Source organism: Polypterus senegalus, chromosome 3 (genome assembly GCF_016835505.1).
Source record: "Polypterus senegalus isolate Bchr_013 chromosome 3, ASM1683550v1, whole genome shotgun sequence".
NCBI classification, from domain to species: Eukaryota; Metazoa; Chordata; class Cladistia; order Polypteriformes; family Polypteridae; genus Polypterus; species Polypterus senegalus.
Genome location: NC_053156.1, coordinates 111,228,700 through 111,249,097, shown reverse-complemented (window position 1 = coordinate 111,249,097; position 20,398 = coordinate 111,228,700). Strand labels below are relative to the sequence as shown.

General features: G+C 36.2%; 1 protein-coding gene across 1 annotated transcript in view; it reads left to right on the top strand.

Annotated features, from left to right (window-relative positions):
- Positions 1–20,398, top strand: part of mthfd1l (methylenetetrahydrofolate dehydrogenase (NADP+ dependent) 1 like) — a 400,198-nt gene that overhangs the window by 71,582 nt on the left and 308,218 nt on the right. The window contains exons 8-10 of the mRNA XM_039747812.1: positions 1,326–1,422; positions 11,780–11,856; positions 17,710–17,807. Of these exons, the coding sequence (XP_039603746.1) occupies positions 1,326–1,422; positions 11,780–11,856; positions 17,710–17,807 (272 nt within the window). The remainder of the gene's footprint in view (positions 1–1,325; positions 1,423–11,779; positions 11,857–17,709; positions 17,808–20,398) is intronic.

Sequence of the window (20,398 nt, the reverse complement as noted above, 5' to 3'; positions counted from 1 at the left end):
TTGTGTTATTTTTTGTAAAATGCAGATGTGACCTCATATACCATTTTTCTTAACCTTCTCTTCTATGACCACAGTTAACAATGAGGTTTGTCTGTGAGCTGAATTTTAAGAAGCTGCAGCAAACAAAATAGATGGAGCTAGGAGAGGAAATGGGTGTAATGTTTTTTAAAAACCTCACACACCTAACCTGTGAATCATTGTATAAATTCTCTCTTCATCTGCTGAAATAACCAATATACTATATATCAGAATAAAGTGCAGCACGTTATACAAAAAAATTGACTTACTAAAGTTCTGATAGTTCTTAAATGCATCTTGAATATAAAAACATTTTGTCTTAAATTGATAATATAAAATAACACCGTTTATGTACTGTAAATGCACACTCAGTGGCATTAATAGCATGCTCCTTCAAATCATGTAGCTTCAACTTAAAATAGGCAGCATGCAGATGAGGTCAAGGTGTTTACTTGTTGTTAAACTCAACAACAGAATGGATAAGATGTGATCTTAGCAACTTTGACTGTGGTATTTTGAATCAAACTTCAAGGTTGCAGCTTCTCAGAAACCATTGCCCTGCAGAGATTTTCCAACACTACAGACCTAGCAGAGAAAGATGTGATACATAAAAAACATCCCGTGAACAGCAGTTTCCTTGGTCAAAAACAACTTGTTAAAGGGACAGAGGTTTGAGAATGGTCAGATTTTTTTCAAGCTAACAGTAAGGCCACAAATACTTGGGTAACATCTATTTTATAAGAGTGATGTGCAGAAGGATATCTCTGAATGCAAAATTTGTTATAGATTGAAGCACTTGAGCTGCAGCATGGTTGGCATCAAATCTTGACAGCTAAGAACAAGAAGGTAGAGTTACAGTGGGCACATGATTGTGACTGGATATTTGAATACAGAAAAAAAATCACTTGGTCTGATGAGTCTTAATTTCTACTCTTGACCTCAAGGTGATAAATTCAGAATTTAACATAAACCGCACATTCTGTTCGTTCATCCTGGTGGTGATGATCTAATGATTTTGGAGATGTTAACTAGTACACATTAGGTCTCAAGGGGCATTAATTTGAGCATGTACATCTAGCCCTCACATGTATGTTTCTGACAGGCTGCCTTTGAGATGAACTGAATGAAAAGAAATTTCATGTAAAGACTAGGAAAAACACAGTATTGTCATAATCCATTCTCTATATAAAATAAATGGAATTGAGCTCTTCTAATAGACATGTTTCAAGACATTTATAAAGCAATTTTGTTGTGCAGTCTTGTGCTAAACAGCTGTAATGAGAAACCTTTTTTTATTTTCTTTTTAGGCATGTGATGCTGAAGTCATAATTCTGACCCAAGGTAAACTGGACCATGTGGGTCCTGCAATGACAGTTATCAACTGTGCCCCTACAGTATTATCTGGTGAGTCTAGTTTAGTTATCATCTGGTAAATTTTTTCTTACAATTTTTGTAAGTAATAACAACATGTTGTAAATCACTAATGAAATGGCACATTTTCCTTTCTCATTTTTCATTACTCATTTTTTGTTTGTTTAATTTTAAGTATATATGTATCTAAATAAATGTGCTTTATTTAGAAATTCACATTCCACTACAAAATTAAACACTATTGTTTCTCTGTGGCAACATGTTGCATGTTGCCTGCTTATCAACCTCATTTTAAGCCAAGGTTCATCTGGTGTTTTGAAGAACACTACAAGTATGGTTTTATTTTCATTAGTTTTGTTGCCTTCAGGATTCAACAGATGCGGGGCTCAAATCTCATCCATGGTTGCATTCAGTGTGATGTCATACAGACTGTAGCCAACATCCCACCCCAGATGTTCTCCCCAACATCCCAAAGCTGTGTGTTTTGGGCTAATTGGTCATTACAAGTTTGGCACAGTCTTAAGATTGTGGGTATGCATATGATGTGCTGTGATTTTTGTAGGAATATAACAGTATATAACAGTTTTTGACATTATTTTTCTTATTGTTATCATGATTTTCCCAAGGATGCTGACATTTTCCATGCTATTTTTATTGTAGCAGCTGTACTGTTTGTAATGAAGACAGTTCTTAGGTCATATGATTGACATTGCTGCAACATGTGACATCATTGCATTGTCATTGTCAAAGATAACAATGCGTTAATACTTTTACCCATGCTTTGAATAAAATAAAAAAAAAAATCAAATGTGCTTCATTCAATTTGTTAGGGAAGGGATACTAGACTGGTTTAGGAGAAGTTATTCTATTTTTAGACTGTGATTTGCACCTTTTATTTTGAATATTCACAATCGGTTTTCTGTTGCCATTTTTTGGCATTCAACTAATTCCCATTAACTAATTTTTTCAGATCTTCCCAGGCCTTTTCTTCTTCCTTCCCTGGTCTAAGAACCAAAAGTTTGCCCTGAAATGGATTCAGAGGGTTTTGAGATTGTTGTTTTCTGAAGGAACATTTTTAAAGACTAAGATTGATTAATGACTTTTAGATTATTTTTCCTCTTTTCAGTGTTCATAATATCTGCTTTTCTTAATTGTTATGCCATTAGCAGAAACATAAAACGGCATGAAAGATCCACAGCTTGGACAGTGCCCATGCTTACACATCACTTTCAGATGCACATTTCTCATAAAAAAATAACAGAGAACAGAATTTAATTCTCTGTCACAGTCTAAACATATGATGTGTGGTTCAATTTGTGACTGAGTTTTTCCAGCATGATTTAGTATAGTTTTGTACCCAAAGACAAACACACTGCTTTTCAGGAGAATTGTTATTTTGTATCTGATTCTGCAATGATAAACTTTGTCTTCATACATCTGTGTGTTGGAGGAAAGAGGTTTGCAATGTAGATATCTTAATGGCCGATGGTGAATCACAATTGCAAAATGACTTGCATGGCGTTCTGGAACAAAAGGCACCCAGTGTGTATAGGTGCTACCAAGAAGCAAATATTAGCTCACTAAATTCCTTTTTAAAATGCAACAAAATGTGTTCAACACTAACTTCAGAATGATTTCTGATATGTCTGTGTAAATCAGTGTTACAGCTTACATATTAGAACTTTTTAAATATAACTACACAAACGTTTGAGAACTCATCAGATCTGCTGCTGCTCCTAATGTGGATTGGACAAGCAGTATGGCAAAAACACAATAAAATGTTGTTATTTAGCTTTAATTTGTAGGCCACTCCTTGGTTTGTACTGGAAATATGCTTTGCTCCCCTGAGCTCTGTTCAGCTGTGATGCTTTCTACTTTTCTTTTTACAGCTGATTTATTGATTTGCTTGCAGTATCCTTCATTGTATAAAAGATCTGCATTATAGTTTCCAGACACTGAAGTTTTCATTTTATCAATGGGTGCACATGTCCTGTTTTTTTCAACGTGATCACATATACCACCAATGCACTGCATTGCTGAAATGTATTTGTTTTACTTTGTGTTGAAAAGAGATAGATTCTACTAATTTCCTGAATGAACAACCATCACAAGCAAGTTCTATGGTTATTATATGTAATTTTTTCTAATTTCTGAGGTTAGGAAAAACATAATTTTTTTATTACAAATGGTCATGTGATGTCATTCATTCATGACTGTAAAGCATGTGGGATTTTCTTTCTCAAAGCCAAAATCCACAACTATTATTTATTGTTTTCTTACTTGAAATGGGCAGCATCTGCATGTAAAAGTCAGGCTACCATATTTAAATCTAAAGAAAGCAATATTTGAATTCCAAAAATTAAGGTCTCAGATCTGAAACAGAATATAGCTTAAGGGGTGTAATCAAGAACTACTTTTAATAAATATTCATTGTTATTTTGTTTTAAACGGGAGTAGTCATAGCTGCCTTATGAGCTGAATGGGCTCAGATAAGACAAGATAATCATGTACTCTACATTGACACATGCTGAGATAGATAATTCTTCTAGTTTGTCAGTAACAACTACCCTAGAAGAAAAAATAGTAGAGTAGGGATATCAAGAAGAAACAATATTAGAGTGCCTTAAAGTCACAGGATGCAGGTCTGTGAGAAAAGAGGTCCATGTTATCTTCCAAGAAAGTATGCCATCTTCAGCTATGTCACAGGCAATTATAGTTTCATTTTTTGAAATATCAATGTGATATTTCAGTTCTTTATTTGTAATACATTTGAAAACATTCCTAAAATCCTGTATTTATTGGTCATTCTGGCGTATTGAATGTTGTTTGATCAGGGAAACCATGAATTTACATGATTTTAGCACATGGCCACAAGCCTGCAACATAAGAAAATGTGAAAAAAGGGAAGCGGTCTGAATACTTTCTGAAGTCAATTTATATACAAAACTCAAGGATTTCAGAGGTTTGTCTTTTTTAACTTTAGGTCATAAACACAATGAAACAGGAATGCTTTCAGTGCAATAATTTGTAATAACAAATAATGTCAGTCAGTCATTTTCTAACCCGCTATATCCTAACACAGGGTCGCGGGAGCCAATCCCAGCTAGCACAGGGTGCAATGCAGGAACAAACCTTGGGCAGGGAGCTAGCCCACTGCAGGGCACAAACACACACACGAAGCACACACTAGAGACAATTTAGGATCGCCAATGCACCTAACCTGAATGTCTTTGGACTGTGGGAGGAAATTGGAGCACCTGGAGGAAACCAATGTAGACACGGGGAGAACATGCAAACTCCATGCAGGGAGGACCCAGGAAGCGAACCCAGGTCTCCTTACTGCAAGGCAGCAATGCTACCACTGAGCCACCGTGCTGCTCGACAAATAATGTAAACTTTCTAAAATGTTCAGCTTGTTTAAAGATTTCTTCTAGTGTGGGAAAAGCCAACTTACATCTCCAGAAGAAGATGACTACCTGAATCTTTTAAATGGATATTTTCTCACTGACTGAGGCAGATTCAGTTTGGGTCTGAGTATTATATCAGTTTAATTGTATTATTTGCACAGCTTTATGGTTTGAACAATTTCATTATTATTATTAATATTCTTTAAAGAAGGCTTTGCTTGGGATGGTGGGTATATCCTAGAGATTAGGACCTGTAAATGTTTTTTCATTGTTTAAGTCTGTTCTTTCCTTTATTTTCTGTGAAGCATCTTTAGTGTCTAATATAATTGGAATTTAGTAAAATTTCCTCTGCTACATACAGTGGTGCCCTGGCACACTGCTGCATTGAAAATCCAGTATTGTCATATAATAAGAAAATCACCTCACAGAGATGTGGCAAGGCAGACTAATATGTGCTTCATGAATATTCTATCCGATTATGCCCCACAGCAGGGATGTGCAGAGTATGTGACTTCTGCCTCTGCCTTCTTGCTATCACTGGCTTAAGTGGTATTTTTTTGCTTGTAGGAAAAAAAGTCCAGCCAATTAGCCAATTTCTTTACCACTTGACATGTCTGTGTATGCAGCTGAAACTTTATCTTACTTTCTGGGAGTTATTTTTGAATTTATGATGAAACATACCTAACTGAACAGTAATTCTTTCTCCTTGCATTAATCACTCTTGATTTAAAAGCATAATAAATATGGTGAACTATCTTAAAATTACAGACCTATATTGAATGCACAATAAACAATCTAATAAGTCAGTGCCACCATTTTGTAAGGTTTAGACAACCCCAACAGGCTTTAGCTACTTATGCTTAACTGCAGACAGTTGAACATTGCAGACTGTGATAGCAAACTTACTGCTGGATTAAAAGTAGGATTTTTACAGACTTCATTGGCCAAATTTTAACACGCGGGACATGGCAAGAAATTTATCAGTTTTGGGAAAGGACTCAGTTTCTTTATGTTGTACTAGCAGGAGTACCCGACGTTGCCCAGGAATCTATAACTGGTAAATTTCCCAAATGAAAGAAACAGAACATAGAAATCGAACCAACATTTTTCTGATTGACATTTTATTGTAATAGGTAATATAAGTGGTCATTTTAGAGGCTTTGGATACAGTATATTTTTTGTTTTGCCTTGTGGTGCGAAAATGAACACATTCTGAGGATTATCCACTGTAGAACACGCTATGTAGAGTTGTCTGTGTGAAAAGCATGGAATTTCCAAATTGATGCCTTTAACTTGCAGTGATTGCCCTTGAGCCTTATTAATTGACATAGCAAAAGCCAAACGAACAGGAAATTGTAGCCGTTTCAAATCAAAGGTTAAATCATTCGGAATCAGCGTAATGCCTGGTATGGAAACATGTTCATGTCTTGCGCAGTGTTTCAGACACCCTTGAAATAGACTTTTTTCTGGCATCTGAAGTGGACTGTCTAATTGTACGTCTTTTTTTAGGTGGCATGGGGTATATTAGTGAAAAGCAGTCACCCGATGAAGTAGTCCAAACCTACCGCTTGATGGTGCCGCTGTTAACGTCTGTTTTAACGTTTCGACCATCTTGTTGCTGATAAGTACAGGAACTTTTTGCAAATGTTGTGTCGGTCAAAAGGTGTCCTGCGCTTGACCAAGGACATTGTTCCCAACCAAACATACCCTATGACCTCCTACTGGTCACAATGCAGCCCCATGCCCAGTTTGATAGCGATCGGATGCCCGGTGCAGATTTGTACAGCGAACAAACAAACATACACACATACATCGACTCTGCTTTATATATTAGATTATGATTCTTATAATTTGTATTTCTGATTCATCTTACATATTTTAATGATTTTCTATTAGCAAGAATAATTTCAGACTGGTTTTATGCTTCCTTGCAGGGTTAAGTGATTCTTTTTATAAGCAGATTTATTTTTTGCATCTAGAATAAACAACTTAACTTTTTATTTTGTTTGGATACATAATTACTAGGCTCTCTCTTAAAGTACAATTTACCAACTTATGTTGCTATTTACAAAAGTTCATTGCATTCTTTAGTTCCCATGTCATTGACTTTTCTGTTGCATTGACAATTAAGGAGTTATGAATGTGTAGAGTTGAATTTAGTATTTCTTTTTTCTGTTTGGTGTTTGCTTTTGCTGTGATTAGTAATAAACCAGCATAAAGACTTACTTACGCTTATAAAAGAAAAGCAATTATTTTGGATAATAAAAGAAAACAATTCAAAAGAAACCTTGTCACATGATTTGGAACTAGCTGAATGGATAATTCTTGAAAATCAGTCTTCGAAAAGAAAGGGACCTTTGGTACACTTAGTCATCAGCAGTGGCCAGATCTAGTAAGGAAAATATCTCCAGTGAACTATAGACAAAATTACCAGAACAACTGCTGACGAGATCTTTTAACAACTTCACACAGTATAACTGTAAGTGATTGCAGAAGATTTTGACATAAGAATTATTAGTTATCAGATTTAAAAAATACGTAATGGTATTTTTCAAGTCAACATTATTTTTTCACCATCATGGTATTTAATAGTTTGCCACCTGAAATTTCATTATAAGTGGAAGCATGTTTTATACATTTTAAAAAATAACTAGCCTGCTCTTGCATTTTATAGTTGAAACAAGTGGAGCAAGCCTCCCTGGCGCCTTCAGCAAACAACCCCCCCACCTCGACCTTCAGCTAACTAAATCTCCTAAATAGAAACATTGGTGTTATGAATAGATAATTTTTTTAATAGTTTGTTCCTGTGAAAGAAAGTTTACTCGATCAAAAATAAAAACCACAACTTTCTTGAATTTTTAGTTTATAATTTAAAAACGGAATAAGAATCTGAAAATCTAACAACATATACATTAAAGTGTGATAAAATCTGAAAAGAATGATACCAAACATATATATGTAAGTTTTAAAATGAGCCCAATTTTAAGCGTGACAAAAAAATGTGACATAAAAACATCACATGATCACATGTTGCACTTTTAGGCTTAGGATTTTATATATATATATATATATATATATATATATATATATATATATATATATATATATATATATATATGGAGTAGATAATGGATACTGGGGTCCCATTTTGAAGAAAAGCCTTAAAACTTACTGAATATGTCACTTTTTCAAGCTAAATAATTGCTGTACTCAATATCTTCCATCCAATATTTTATTTATGTATTTTTCTCAATGGATAATAAACCATCCTTTTATCTTCCTAACTTGCTTACCCAGGGCAGGGTCGCGGGACAGCCAGAGCCTGTTCCACCAATCATAGTTCACAAGGCAGGAACAACATCTGAATATTATTGTTCAAATTCATGATAATAATAATGTTCTAATTTAATAAAAATAATAATAACATCATTCCACGTCCCAAGAGCCAGTTTCTGTAGCCGAGGATCAGACCGCCAAGGTCCCCACCTCCAGCCACCACCCAACTCACACTGCACCTGACCTCCTTGGCCCCTCCCATAGGTGGTGAGCCCATGGGAAGAAGGACCCACGTTACCTCTTCGGGCTGTGCCTGGCCGAGCCCCATGGGTGCCTCGAGAGGATTCAGATGAGGTGGCTCGGGCATCTGATCAGGATGCCTCCTGGACGCCTCCCTGGTGAGGTGTTCCGGGCACGTCCAAGGACGAGGAGGCCCCGGGGAAGACCCAGGACACGCTGGAGGGACTATGTCTCCCGGCTGGCCTGGGAACGCCTTGGGATTCTCCTGGAAGAAGTGGCCAGGAGAGGGAAGTCTGGGCTTCTCTGCTTGTTGCTACCCCGCGACCCGACCTCGGATAAGCGGAAGAGGATGGATGGATGGATGGATGGATGGATGGAATAATAACATCATCATCATAATTGTTGTCCTCAGTATCTTCCATCCATTAATCTTTTCATATATTTTCTTTGCTATAGACACAGTAATAATAATAGACCATCCATCTTCCTAATCTGCTTATTCAGGGCAGGGTTGCAGGGCAGTTGGAGCCTGATATCCAGCAGGCATTGAATGCAAGGCAGCAGCGATCATTAGATGGGATGCCAGTGCATCACAGGGCAAATACACACATGCAGACACACATAGACACACATACACTATAGGGCCAGTTTCGCCACACCAATTCACCTAAGTTCATTCAGGTTGAAGTTTAGTAAGTTTAGGACAGATGTTTTAGCATAGGCAGAGCGGTGTTGCAGAGGTGTCATTCCATGTTCTCCAAATGTATTTAAAAACTGATTGGTCACTGAGTTTAGTCACTCAAACAAGATGTCTTCAGTTTGTTACCATATCTTCAGCAAGCTCTATTTATCATGCATTGAAAAATTCAATTATTTTGTTTGCTCTATGACGCATTGTATTTTTTTTTTTTATTGCATGTGCGCATGACTTACCATGGAAAAAGCAGCATACAGGTGGCTTGACCATTTCAAAAATCTAAGGCTTATATTAAAAATACAATGCAGTGTAATCAGTTCAGTTCAGGTGTATTTTTATGTATACAAAGCACAGTGAATCTCATGCGTGTTGTTGTCCACACACTGCATCTCACTCCTTCAGCGATATAAAATAACAACACAGAATGTAATGGTACAGTGGATGTCGTTTAGGAAAAATTATCATATGATTTGAGTGTGCATTTTTTTTTTATTAGAGGGCATGGCAGAACATAACCTCTAAAGAAACATAATTACAGAGGCAAAAGTAGGATTATAAGCAGTATACTGTATATCTAAGTGACGGGGGTGCCGAGGTAGGGGGGGATTAGGGTAGTCACAACTCCACATATAATGCCCGCTTTAAGCAGAGAAGCTAGCAAGAAACACATCCTTACCTCAAGAAGATAGTGCTAAGAATCTGTGAGAAAAAAGCATTATTCCCAGTTTACTTTTGTTGCCACAAGCAGAATTCAGAAATATATAAGGCATGCTTACCTAAATTGAGACTTATGTATGAAAATGTATGAAATGTATGAAAAACAAGTATGGTGTTCAACAGTAGAGCTATCTGTACGCTGAAACTTAAACTTCTTTTTCTCGGACATTCTCAACACTAAACAAAAATCACAACTGCAGTCTGGACAACGAAAGAGACTGAGCTGGCATATACTGTAGCCTATTTAATGTGGTAGACTAATATATAGCACGATAGTGAAGAAATAACTGACTTGAAAAAATACTGACCTTGTTCCTTAATGTAGTTATGCATGCAAAAATTGTTTTAAATTATTTTAACTTAATTTGCCTCAGTGCCTAGGACCATGTAAAATCTCATTTCATGTTGTCAAACCAGGCACCAGGCCACACAGATCAGTCCAAATTTCTCTGTCCCCTGCTAAAGATTCTAGGTCTTTCTAGGGGATTCCCAGACATTTCCATACCAGCTGAGACAAATACTGTAATGATGGCAAAAGCCATAGGGCAGGTTAGTAAAGTAATTAACAAAGTAAAACCAACAGAATTTCCACAGAGACTCTATAGAAATTTAGTGCATATCAAAAGATAAAAGCTGAGACAGTGTATGTACCTTGTGCATTAGACCTTATGTATTATGTATGCATACTAATACATAGTGCAAACATTTGTTGAAGATTTATCATGAAGCCACAAAATATATATAAAGATTATGCGATTCATTTGATGTTTATGTTTGATAACAGTAAATGATAACTGATAAAGTGATCTTACTATGGATTCCAAGCATATTGATGTAAGGTAAGCATGCTTCTGATGACAGGAGGTTCTACTGCTGCTTTTCATTAAAAATAAATACATTTTGAGTTTCACTTTAAGGCTTTCTTGTTTTAATGCACAGTTTGAATGTACTGAAAGGGCCATGGTAGAATTTTGGACCCAGCCAATAAATTGCATCAGGTGGTAATTTCATACATCTGTATTATTCCCATATTTGTGTTTTGTAGTCTTAAATTAGCAATTTAAGGAAAACTGTCATATATTATAACGCAAATAATACCACCCAAGCTTTTCCTTCATAGAACTGTTTCCTTTCTTTTCTTTTATAGTTGTAGCTCTCTTTTGTAAGTGATATACTGTAGTGCTGAGACAACAAAACATACATTAGAGCACCGTGACTTTAGGCACATACAGTATTAGGCAGGTAAATAAAAGATTGTTTCTGGCTACAGAATTTAAACTTCAGTGATTAACTTTTGAGGTCTAGCTGGTCTACAGAGGAGGCTACTCTGTATGGTAACATATTTAACTGCAGTGTACATCTGATTAAAGCATAGTCAGTTTACATGACACATTGGACAGTATACATGTATTTTATAATGAGTAATTCCTGTTAAAGAGGTATAATTGAATATTTTTTAATACCTTTACCAAACTACTGGTTCTTATGTTATGTTATTACATACATAATATTGGATTTATCAAGCTAAAATAGGCCACTTTAGGTATTTTTAGTTTCATTCATGTACTATATTTATATATAGAGAACAATATATCTCAGTATGGAACTTACTGTATAAATGAAAATAGTATAGTATTAAAATTTTGATTTTGTTTTCTCTATCAAGTAGGATGAACAACATGTGAAAAAATCTAATTATGGTTCATATCTGGTAAAATCTAAAGTGTCCTGGGCTGACTCAATTAAGCTGGAAAGCAGTTCTTTTTAGTGTCTTAGATTAAATGTCTGCTGACAGTTGAACAGTGATGATTTATTTTCTGGTGGCAGCGGTGCTTCTTTAGTATTTTCTGCACTGGGCCCCAGTTCCTTTGGGTATCAAAGACTGCCCCATTTTCTGCATTGTGCGTAAGGAAACTATTGAATTGTCTTAGTTAATAGTTCTTGTAAAACCTTAATTGTATTTGATTGATTTGGCTTTGAAAATGGTTGTATGGTTAATATCATTCCTTTAAAAACACAAGTAAATTGTCATTTTAATTTCTCTCTCTCTTAGAAAAACCTAACAATCAAGAAACAAATCATTTCATGGACTGGGGAGTTGGCCCACTTTCTGCAGCTCTTCGAATGCAGGTAATTTAACTTTTAATTTAGATTACGCTTTGCTCATGACCATTTTCACTCTTTCAACCCTCACCATTGGAGAACACTTATTTAACAGTTTTTGGAAAATGTAGGATTTTGTACATGTTAAAATGACCAACAAATTTTTGGCCAGTTCAAATTCTGGGCTACCTTAAAGTACTCCCTTTCTTGAACATACATTCATTATAACTCATACTGTAACATCCATCAGTACTAACAAACCCTTTATATGTTTTATAAGAATTGTTGTATATACTTTTTTCAAAGTGTCTGCAACTGACTTAAAATCCCATGCATTACTAAGCTACTAACAAAAAAAATATTAGTTTTTCATTAGTTTTTAGTTTAATGTGGCTGCTGTTTAAAAAATCAAATGCATGAATAATACCACCATCTTTATCCATATTATTTCATTCTAACAGGAAGGGGTATACTGTAATTGGTTTTAAATACAGAGAGTTTGATGCCAGATCTCTAAAATACAGCAACAGAGGTTTATCATTTTCAAATAACATTCACATCGAAAGTGGCAAGTAATATGGGAATAGGTTGTGTTGTAAATACAAGAACTATACAGCAGCAAGAAAGAGCAGAGTATGTCTTTTAGGTTTATGACATGGATGTTTCCTTTGAATTAGTTTTTGTGCAAGCACACTGTAAGTTACATAGATAGGATATTATGATTCTTGATTAATAGTGATGTAGTAGTATTTACTAGGTGTAAAACTGAAGAATTGGCTTGAGTAGCTGTTCATTTTTTAACAAGGGAAAAGGAAATACTTTATTTTTTTTAGTTTATAAACATTGCAAAATAGTGAACTACCTCAAGTAAAAAAAATGCTGAATGTTGTTTGCTTTGAAGGATCCAAACATATGTAAAGGAGAAACAAATAAACAAAGAAAACACAGATTCATTGAGTGTTATTCATTTTTACAATAAGAAGGCAGAAGGCACTTAATCTACAATAAGAAAACACAGTGTCAAATTAAGTGGACATATGCACTTCTAAATTTATTTTTCTTTCATTTTAACTGCTCAAACCAATATTTTAAAAGTTTTTTTTCCTCGTTCTTAAGCAGACATACAGAATCCACAGAAATTTCAGGAGCTGGAAAGTTTTGTTAAGGAATGATGAGGAATTCTTTAAACAAATTGCTCTTTTAGACAACAAGCCCCTCTTAAACACATTTCTCGAAGCGGCTGGGATGAGAATCAGTACCTCCAAGTCCGAGACCATGGTCCTCAGCCGGAAAAGGGTGGAGTGCCCTCAGGGTTGGGGGAGAGATCCTGCCCCAAGTGGAGGAGTTCAAGTATCTTGGGGTCTTGTTCACGAGTGAGGGAAGAATGGACTATAAGATCAATAGGCGGATCGGTGCGGCATCCGCAGTGATGCGGGCTCTGCATTGGTCTGTCGTGGTGAAAAAAGAGCTGAGCCATAAGGCAGAGCTCTCAATTTACCAGTCGATCTACGTTCCTTCCCTCACCTATGGTCATGAGCTATGGGTAGCAAGGTTATTATAGTTTTGCCTTTTTATATTAGTTTTTATTTCTATATTTTTTCTGACCTTACTTGGAAATTCAGTTTAGTTTTAGTTTTCCTTCATCGTGTATTTTTAGTTTTAGTTTAGTTTTTATTTCACAAAGACATTTCTATTTTATTTTTATATATATTAGTTTCAGTTTTAGTTTTAGTAATTATAACATGGAGCTCCTACAGAGTTAGCTTTGTTTTACAATCAGACAGATCTATACACTTAACAGATTTGGATATGAGTTTAATGTTAGTGGAAGCTTAGTACACTGCCTGATTTACTATCTGGTTTTGGTTTTCTCTGATAAAAACAAGCATAATTAAAACTAGATACTGAATATGAACAATTTCACACAATTTTATAATTTTGAAAAAAATTTCTCATGAAAATCACAGGGGCTTAGGAAGAACAGGGCTCTTAGGCTTGAATCAGTGTGCAAACCCCACCTAGCTGTATTGAGGAAAACAAAGAACAACAAGCATGTAGTGTCAAGGTTAGGGGCAGTGAGACTTGAATAGCCCACCATAAGAACAGTAAACCCATAATGAGCAGGGCAAGAGCAGGTAATAAGAGTATGGACAGGCATAAAACAACAGAGACAGCATCTGAGATTAAGAACAAAATATACATTATCTAAACCTGTTTATCCAGAGTAGGTTTGCAGAAAACCTGGAGCCTACCGCAGCAGGTTTGGATGTAAGGCAGGAAAAATACCTGGTATGCAATATATGTGATAAGGCTGATGTTAAGAACAAAAAGAATATGATATTTCAACTATATTTTGAGAGAGAGAGAGAGAGAAAAACATTGAAAAAAGGGAGACAAATATTTTAAAATATAATTCTGCTAATGGATTACTTTCATAATATCAGGTATTTTGAGGTGTGAATATGAACTAAAAAAGATAAATTAATAAATATGGAATAAATACAAAAACCCATTAGTATGTTTAGTTTTTTATCACTTGGCAGACTCTCTACCTTTGTTTGTATCGCTTCGTTGTTAAAAGATGTTTTTAAAGAAAAAGTGATTGGTCAGCAACAATATGCTGATCTTATATGATTACCTAGTCAGTCTCTCGATCAGTGCTGTTTTATTTTCTAAAACTGGGAGTGGTCTCCCCTCGACTTTTTTGTATACTCAGATATGGGGATGGATATTTAAAGGAGTAAACTGCAAGACAATGATTATAATTTTATATTATGTACATTAAGGAACCATCAACAACAAATCAAATTAATAATATATTGAACAATTATTATAAAAGTAAAGTTGAATAAATCGGACTCTGCAGCTGCATAAAAAAAAAAAATTGAGTATGTGTTTAGGTAAAGTACCACTTCCAGGTGATGAATTTGGCCCAAAAGTTAATACAGAACTACAATTGTGGTGTAAAAACCACATGTCAAAATCCATCCATCTATCTAGTTGTATCATGTTTATACACACACACGCACGCGCATACACACAAAATTCCAAAAAACAGTATTGTTGGACTCTGGGAGGTCTATAACGTCAAGATTCATCAAAATATCAAGGTCGAATTTTTCATGATTACTATACTTTCTCTATACTTCGTATACGATTTCTTCTGTGCGAAGTGGCAGGTGAATTGCTATCAACAAAAAGCAGACACCTGAGAAATAAACTGAAACGTTACTCATTCGTGATTTTTCTGTTGACCAGCACATTCTGATTTCAGCCGTTTAAATTGCATCTTGATATACAACAAGCACGCAAATCACTTTCTATTTCTCACGCTTTACGCACCCGCACTCAGTTTGCTCTGTCACTGCAAATGCTGTGTGAACAGCCACCCTCCATCACGAGCCGCTGTTCACTGGATAAATATGTGCGGATGGCTCATGGTAGATGACTTTCGGTTTTAAAAACGTACAAGGGTTAAAGACTAACGGCAAGAATATTCATTCAAAAACGAAAACTAAAAATATTTTAGTAAATTATTATTTTATTTCAGTTAGTCTTTCCAGCTACTTTAATAGTTTCGTTTAGTTTTAGTTTTTCATTTCGGTTTTGTTAATTATTTTATTTCAGTTTACGAAAATGTTTTTTTAATAATAGTTTTAGTTTTGATTTTAGTTTTCGTTAACTATAATAACCTTGATGAGTAGTGACCGAAAGAACGAGATCACGAGTACAAGTGGCTGAAATGAGTTTCCTCCGCAGGGTGTCTGGACTTTCCCTTAAAGATAGGGTGAGAAGCTCAGTCATCCGGGAGGGGCTCAGAGTAGAGCCGCTGCTCCTCCGCATCGAGAGGAGTCAGATGAGGTGGCTCGGGCATCTGATCAGGATGCCTCCTGACGCCTCCCTGGTGAGGTGTTCGGCACGCCCAACCGGGAGGAGGCCCGGGAAGACCCAGGACACGCTGGAGGGACTATGTCTCCCGGCTGGCCTGGGAACGCCTTGGGATTCTCCTGGAAGAAATGGCCGGGGAGAGGGAAGTCTGGGCCTCTCTGCTTAAGCTGCTGCCCCCGCAACCCGACCCCGGATAAGAGGAAAAGGATGGATGGATGGACGGATGAATTGGTGTTTTCATTGGTATGCAGTATACAGAGGGCTGTCTTCTCTTATTTTGTTTGTATTTCCTTATGGAGTCCTACTTTTGGAGTTAAATTCAGATTTTCAGTTATAATAATAGGTTATCTAGTGATCCTTGTTTTAAATTGATTTACAATGAAGGTTCTCTTCAGGCCAACTGTTTCACCTATTTAATCATGAATGAGTTAAAAAAATATATGCTTGTATATTTTTATATATGATTGTATATTTGCCCTCTGATTAAATTTAGAAGATAATGTTTTAACAGTGATTGAATTTTAAAACAAATTGACTTTTTCTCAACGATAAGGGGGGTGTGCAGAGCTGTAGTAACTACAAGGTGATAAAATTGACGAGCCACAGCATGAAGTTATGGGAAAGAGTAGTGGAAGCTACGTTAAGAAGGGAGGTGATGATTAGTGAGCAGCAGTATGGTTTCATGCCAAGAAAGAGCACCACAGATGCAATGTTTGCTCTGAGGATGTTGATGGAGAGGTATAGGGAAGGCTAGAAGGAGTTGAACTGTGTCTTTGGGGACCTGGAGAAGGCATATGACAGGGTGCCTCGAGAGGAGTTGTGGTATTGTATGAGGAAGTTGGGAGTGGTAGAGAAGTATGTAAGAGTTTTACAGGATATGTACGAGGGAAGTGTGACACTAGTGAGGTCTGTGGTAGGAGTGATGGATGCATTCAGCGTGTAAGTGGGATTATAGAAGGGCCCTTTCTTATTTGCAATGGTGATGGACAGGTTGACGGCTGAGATTAGACAGGAATCCTCTTGGACTATGATGTTTGCTGATGACATTGTGATCTGTAGCGAGAGTAGAGAGCAGGTGGAGGAGACCTTGGAGAGGTGGAGATATGCTCTAGAGAGGAGAAGAATGAAGGTCAGTAGGAACAAGACAGAATACGTGTAAGTGAATGAGAGGAAGGTCAGTGGAATGGAGAGGATGCAGGTAGTAGAGTTGGCGAAGGTGGATGAGTTTAAATACTTGGGATCAACAGTACAGAGTAACAGAGATTGTGGAAGAGAGGTGAAAAAGAAAGTGCAGGCAGGGTGGAATGGATGGAGAAGAATGTCAGAAATAATTTGTGACAGACGGCCATCAGCAAGTGTGAAAGGGAAGGTCTACAGGACAGTAGTGAGACCAGCTTTGTTATATGGGTTGGAGACGGTGGCACAGACCAGAAAGCAGGAGACAGAGATGGAGGTGGCAGAATTAAAGATGCTAAGATTTGCATTGGGTGTGACGAGGATGGACAGGATTAGCATTGAGTACATTAGAAAGTTGGCTCAGGTTGGACGGTTGGGAGACAAAGTCAGAGAGGCGAGATTGCTTTGGATTGGACATGTGCAGAGAAGAGATGCTGGATATATTGGGAAAAGGATGTTAAAGATCGAGCTGCCAGGCAAGAGGAAAAGAGGAAGGCCTAAGAGAAGGTTTATGGATGTGGTGAAAGAGGACATGCAGGTGATGCAGAGAACAGAAAGGTATGGAATAAGATGATCCTCTGTGGCAACCCCTAACGGGAGCAGCTGAAAGAAGAAGAAATATATCTATGAAAAATATCATTTGAGACTTTCTCTATTCATACTACTGGTAATCATGAAATAAAGTCTAGGTTTGGGAATTCATTTTATGAATTTTTCAAGATCCCAACTGAAACTGAGTACCTTAGATAATAATAGGGTTTTGGCTAGGAAAATATTTAATTGACTATAATAGCTGCTTTCTGTATAACCTTACAGAATGCAGTGGAAGGAAGCCGCAGGTGGCTTAATGGGCAACAGTACAAACAGTGGAATCTCCGGTGTTTGAAGCTCCAGCCACTCTCTCCAGTACCAAGGTAAGTTGGCTGCTGTGTAATCGAAGCAGGCAGAAATAATGGTTTTGCAAAATTTTCTGCTTTACTTTGTGCTTATTGAATTTCCTACATTTTGAGTAATACCTTGCAAATATTTTCCAAGTTTTTAATATTTACCTTCAGCAAAAGTCCCTAATGTGCATGAGTGTGTTAAGAAAGTATTCTGATCTTCAAGAAACACTACAACTTCATTGTTTTAAGTTAACATATTTTTGGATATTGTATTTTGTCAGATTATTCAATTATGAATCCATATGCTGTAATGGCTTTGACAAGCCCATTTTTAGTAGAAAGCTTCAACAAGCAAATTAGACAGAGCTGTATTAAAAGTAGAACATGTTGGATTTTTTAAATTGCTGTTACCCAACTTAAAGTATTGTGTATGTTCTGTGTGTTTGAATAACAAACATGAAGTAAAGTCTGATATTTAAAAAGATTTTTGGCAAAACACATCCTACCAAAAATTTTAATTATGAAGTATTTTAAAAAGAAATATTTTTAGAGAGCCAGTCTGAATGAAAAAGTTAGTATTTTAGCTAACCTCTGTATTGGTAGTGGAGAAATTAGAGTCAATACAGTGTATGAACTTAATTTTGTGGTGAACCCCCTTAGGAGAATATTATAGCCTGCACTGGTTATGGCAGTTAGAATAAACCCTTACTGAAGCAGGGGTTTTAGGCTGTAGTACTGACACAGAAAATGCAAACAGATGTAGAAAGTGATTTGCCAAGCATAAATTAATGAAGTTTGTTTGATTGTGGGTTGCCCTTCCTCTTGAACCATCCCTTTTAAGGAAACATTGAATACTGTTGCTTGGAAACCTATATATTGGTTTAAGAGAATAAACTGAATGTTGCAAGAAAATTAATTTGGCTGGGTATTAGCTATAGGGCAAAACTAATGGACATTTAAAAAAGTACTATATCCATATTAATATATACTTAATCCTTAAAGCAATGATTTAGAAAATTTGAAGGTGTTATATGAGGGAGTCTCAAACTTGATGAAAATGAGAATGAGGCCTCCAAAGACACCATAAAGGCAGGACAGGACCTTTACTGACTAGCCCAGAATAGGCTAACTAACTAACTGCCACCAGGAGGCATCTGCTTGACTAGGCCCCACAAAATTGGAAAACAAACATATTCTGAAATGCCTCACAAGAGTGAGAAACAGATGAAAACTTTAGCTTATGACCAAAAGGGACCTTGGATTTTTTATAAATAAAAAAACATTTATAAGTAAAGAAATAACAAGAAAAGCTCAAAAAAGAAACAAAGAATTACCTAAAAAGGCAATCATAAAGCAAATAAATCCCAAAATATTAACCCAGAAGACAAAATACAACAGTAGTCCAAAGATAAAAAAAACAGCAAAGAAAGGAAAAAACAGTATTCATAAAATTACTTAAAAAAGTCCAGAATGAAACATTGCCTGATCTTCTTACCTCTGGACTCAAATAGAAAGAGTGATAGCTGAGGAGCACTGACATCAGGGTGGTCCCACCACTTGGGAAACTACCCACAGAACTCACAGAATGGTGGCACATTTAAAAAGACATCTCATCATTACAAACATAACAGAAAATACATCAAATTATGAAAGTAATAATTCATAAATGACAAAAACAAAAATAGAACACATAAGCTGAACTTGACACATAACAGAAGGTACAAATGAGTTCAATTTTAAGTCAAGATTTTGCATTCAGATATAACTTTTAAATTAGGGTTTTTTTTTTTCCTTTTTTTGTTTTTAGGGTGTAGTTGATTGCTGTGTGTTTGACTGTAGAAAGCACATGTTGCTGTCATAGGGTAATTGAAGGACTTTCACAAATGCATATTAATGCAGTTTGTGTTGTGGTATTAAACTCTGCAATGCTAGTACACTCAGGGTGATTGCAAATTCTAGTATGTGTGTAGTTCAATAAAAAGGTGAAGTAAGTTTTAATTATACGTAAAATAGTCAAGCTTTCACTGACGCAATAGTTTGAAAACAGATTATTTAAGAAACAGTAAAGTGTAGATAAAAGTAATTCAAGCTAATTTCTCTTGTACATACATAATTCATGTTTGTGTTATGTGGTCAAGAAGATTTCTCTTTGGCATATCCTCCACTGATGGTGATAATATAATACTTTAAAAACAGACAATGGATAAAACACCATACATTGGGTGGAGTGGTAGCTCTGAGACTAAGGATCTGCACAGGTATCCCGAAGGTTGCCGGTTTGAATCCCCGTCACTGCCAAAAGAGATCCTACTCTGCTGGGTCCTTGAGCAAGGCCCTTAACCTTCAATTGCTCTAGGGGCGCTGTACAATGGCTGACCCTGCACTCTAACCCCAAGGAGTAGATAGATAGATACTTTATTAATCCCAAGGGGAAATTCACATAATCCAGCAGCAGTATACTGATACAAAAAAACCCCAATATTAAATTAAAGAGTAATAAAAATGCATGCAAAAACAGATAATAACTTTGTATAAGTGGAATTGAAGAGTTGTATAGTGTGGGAGAGGAACGATCTCCTCAGTCTATCAGTGGAGCAGGACAGTGACAACAGTCTGTAACT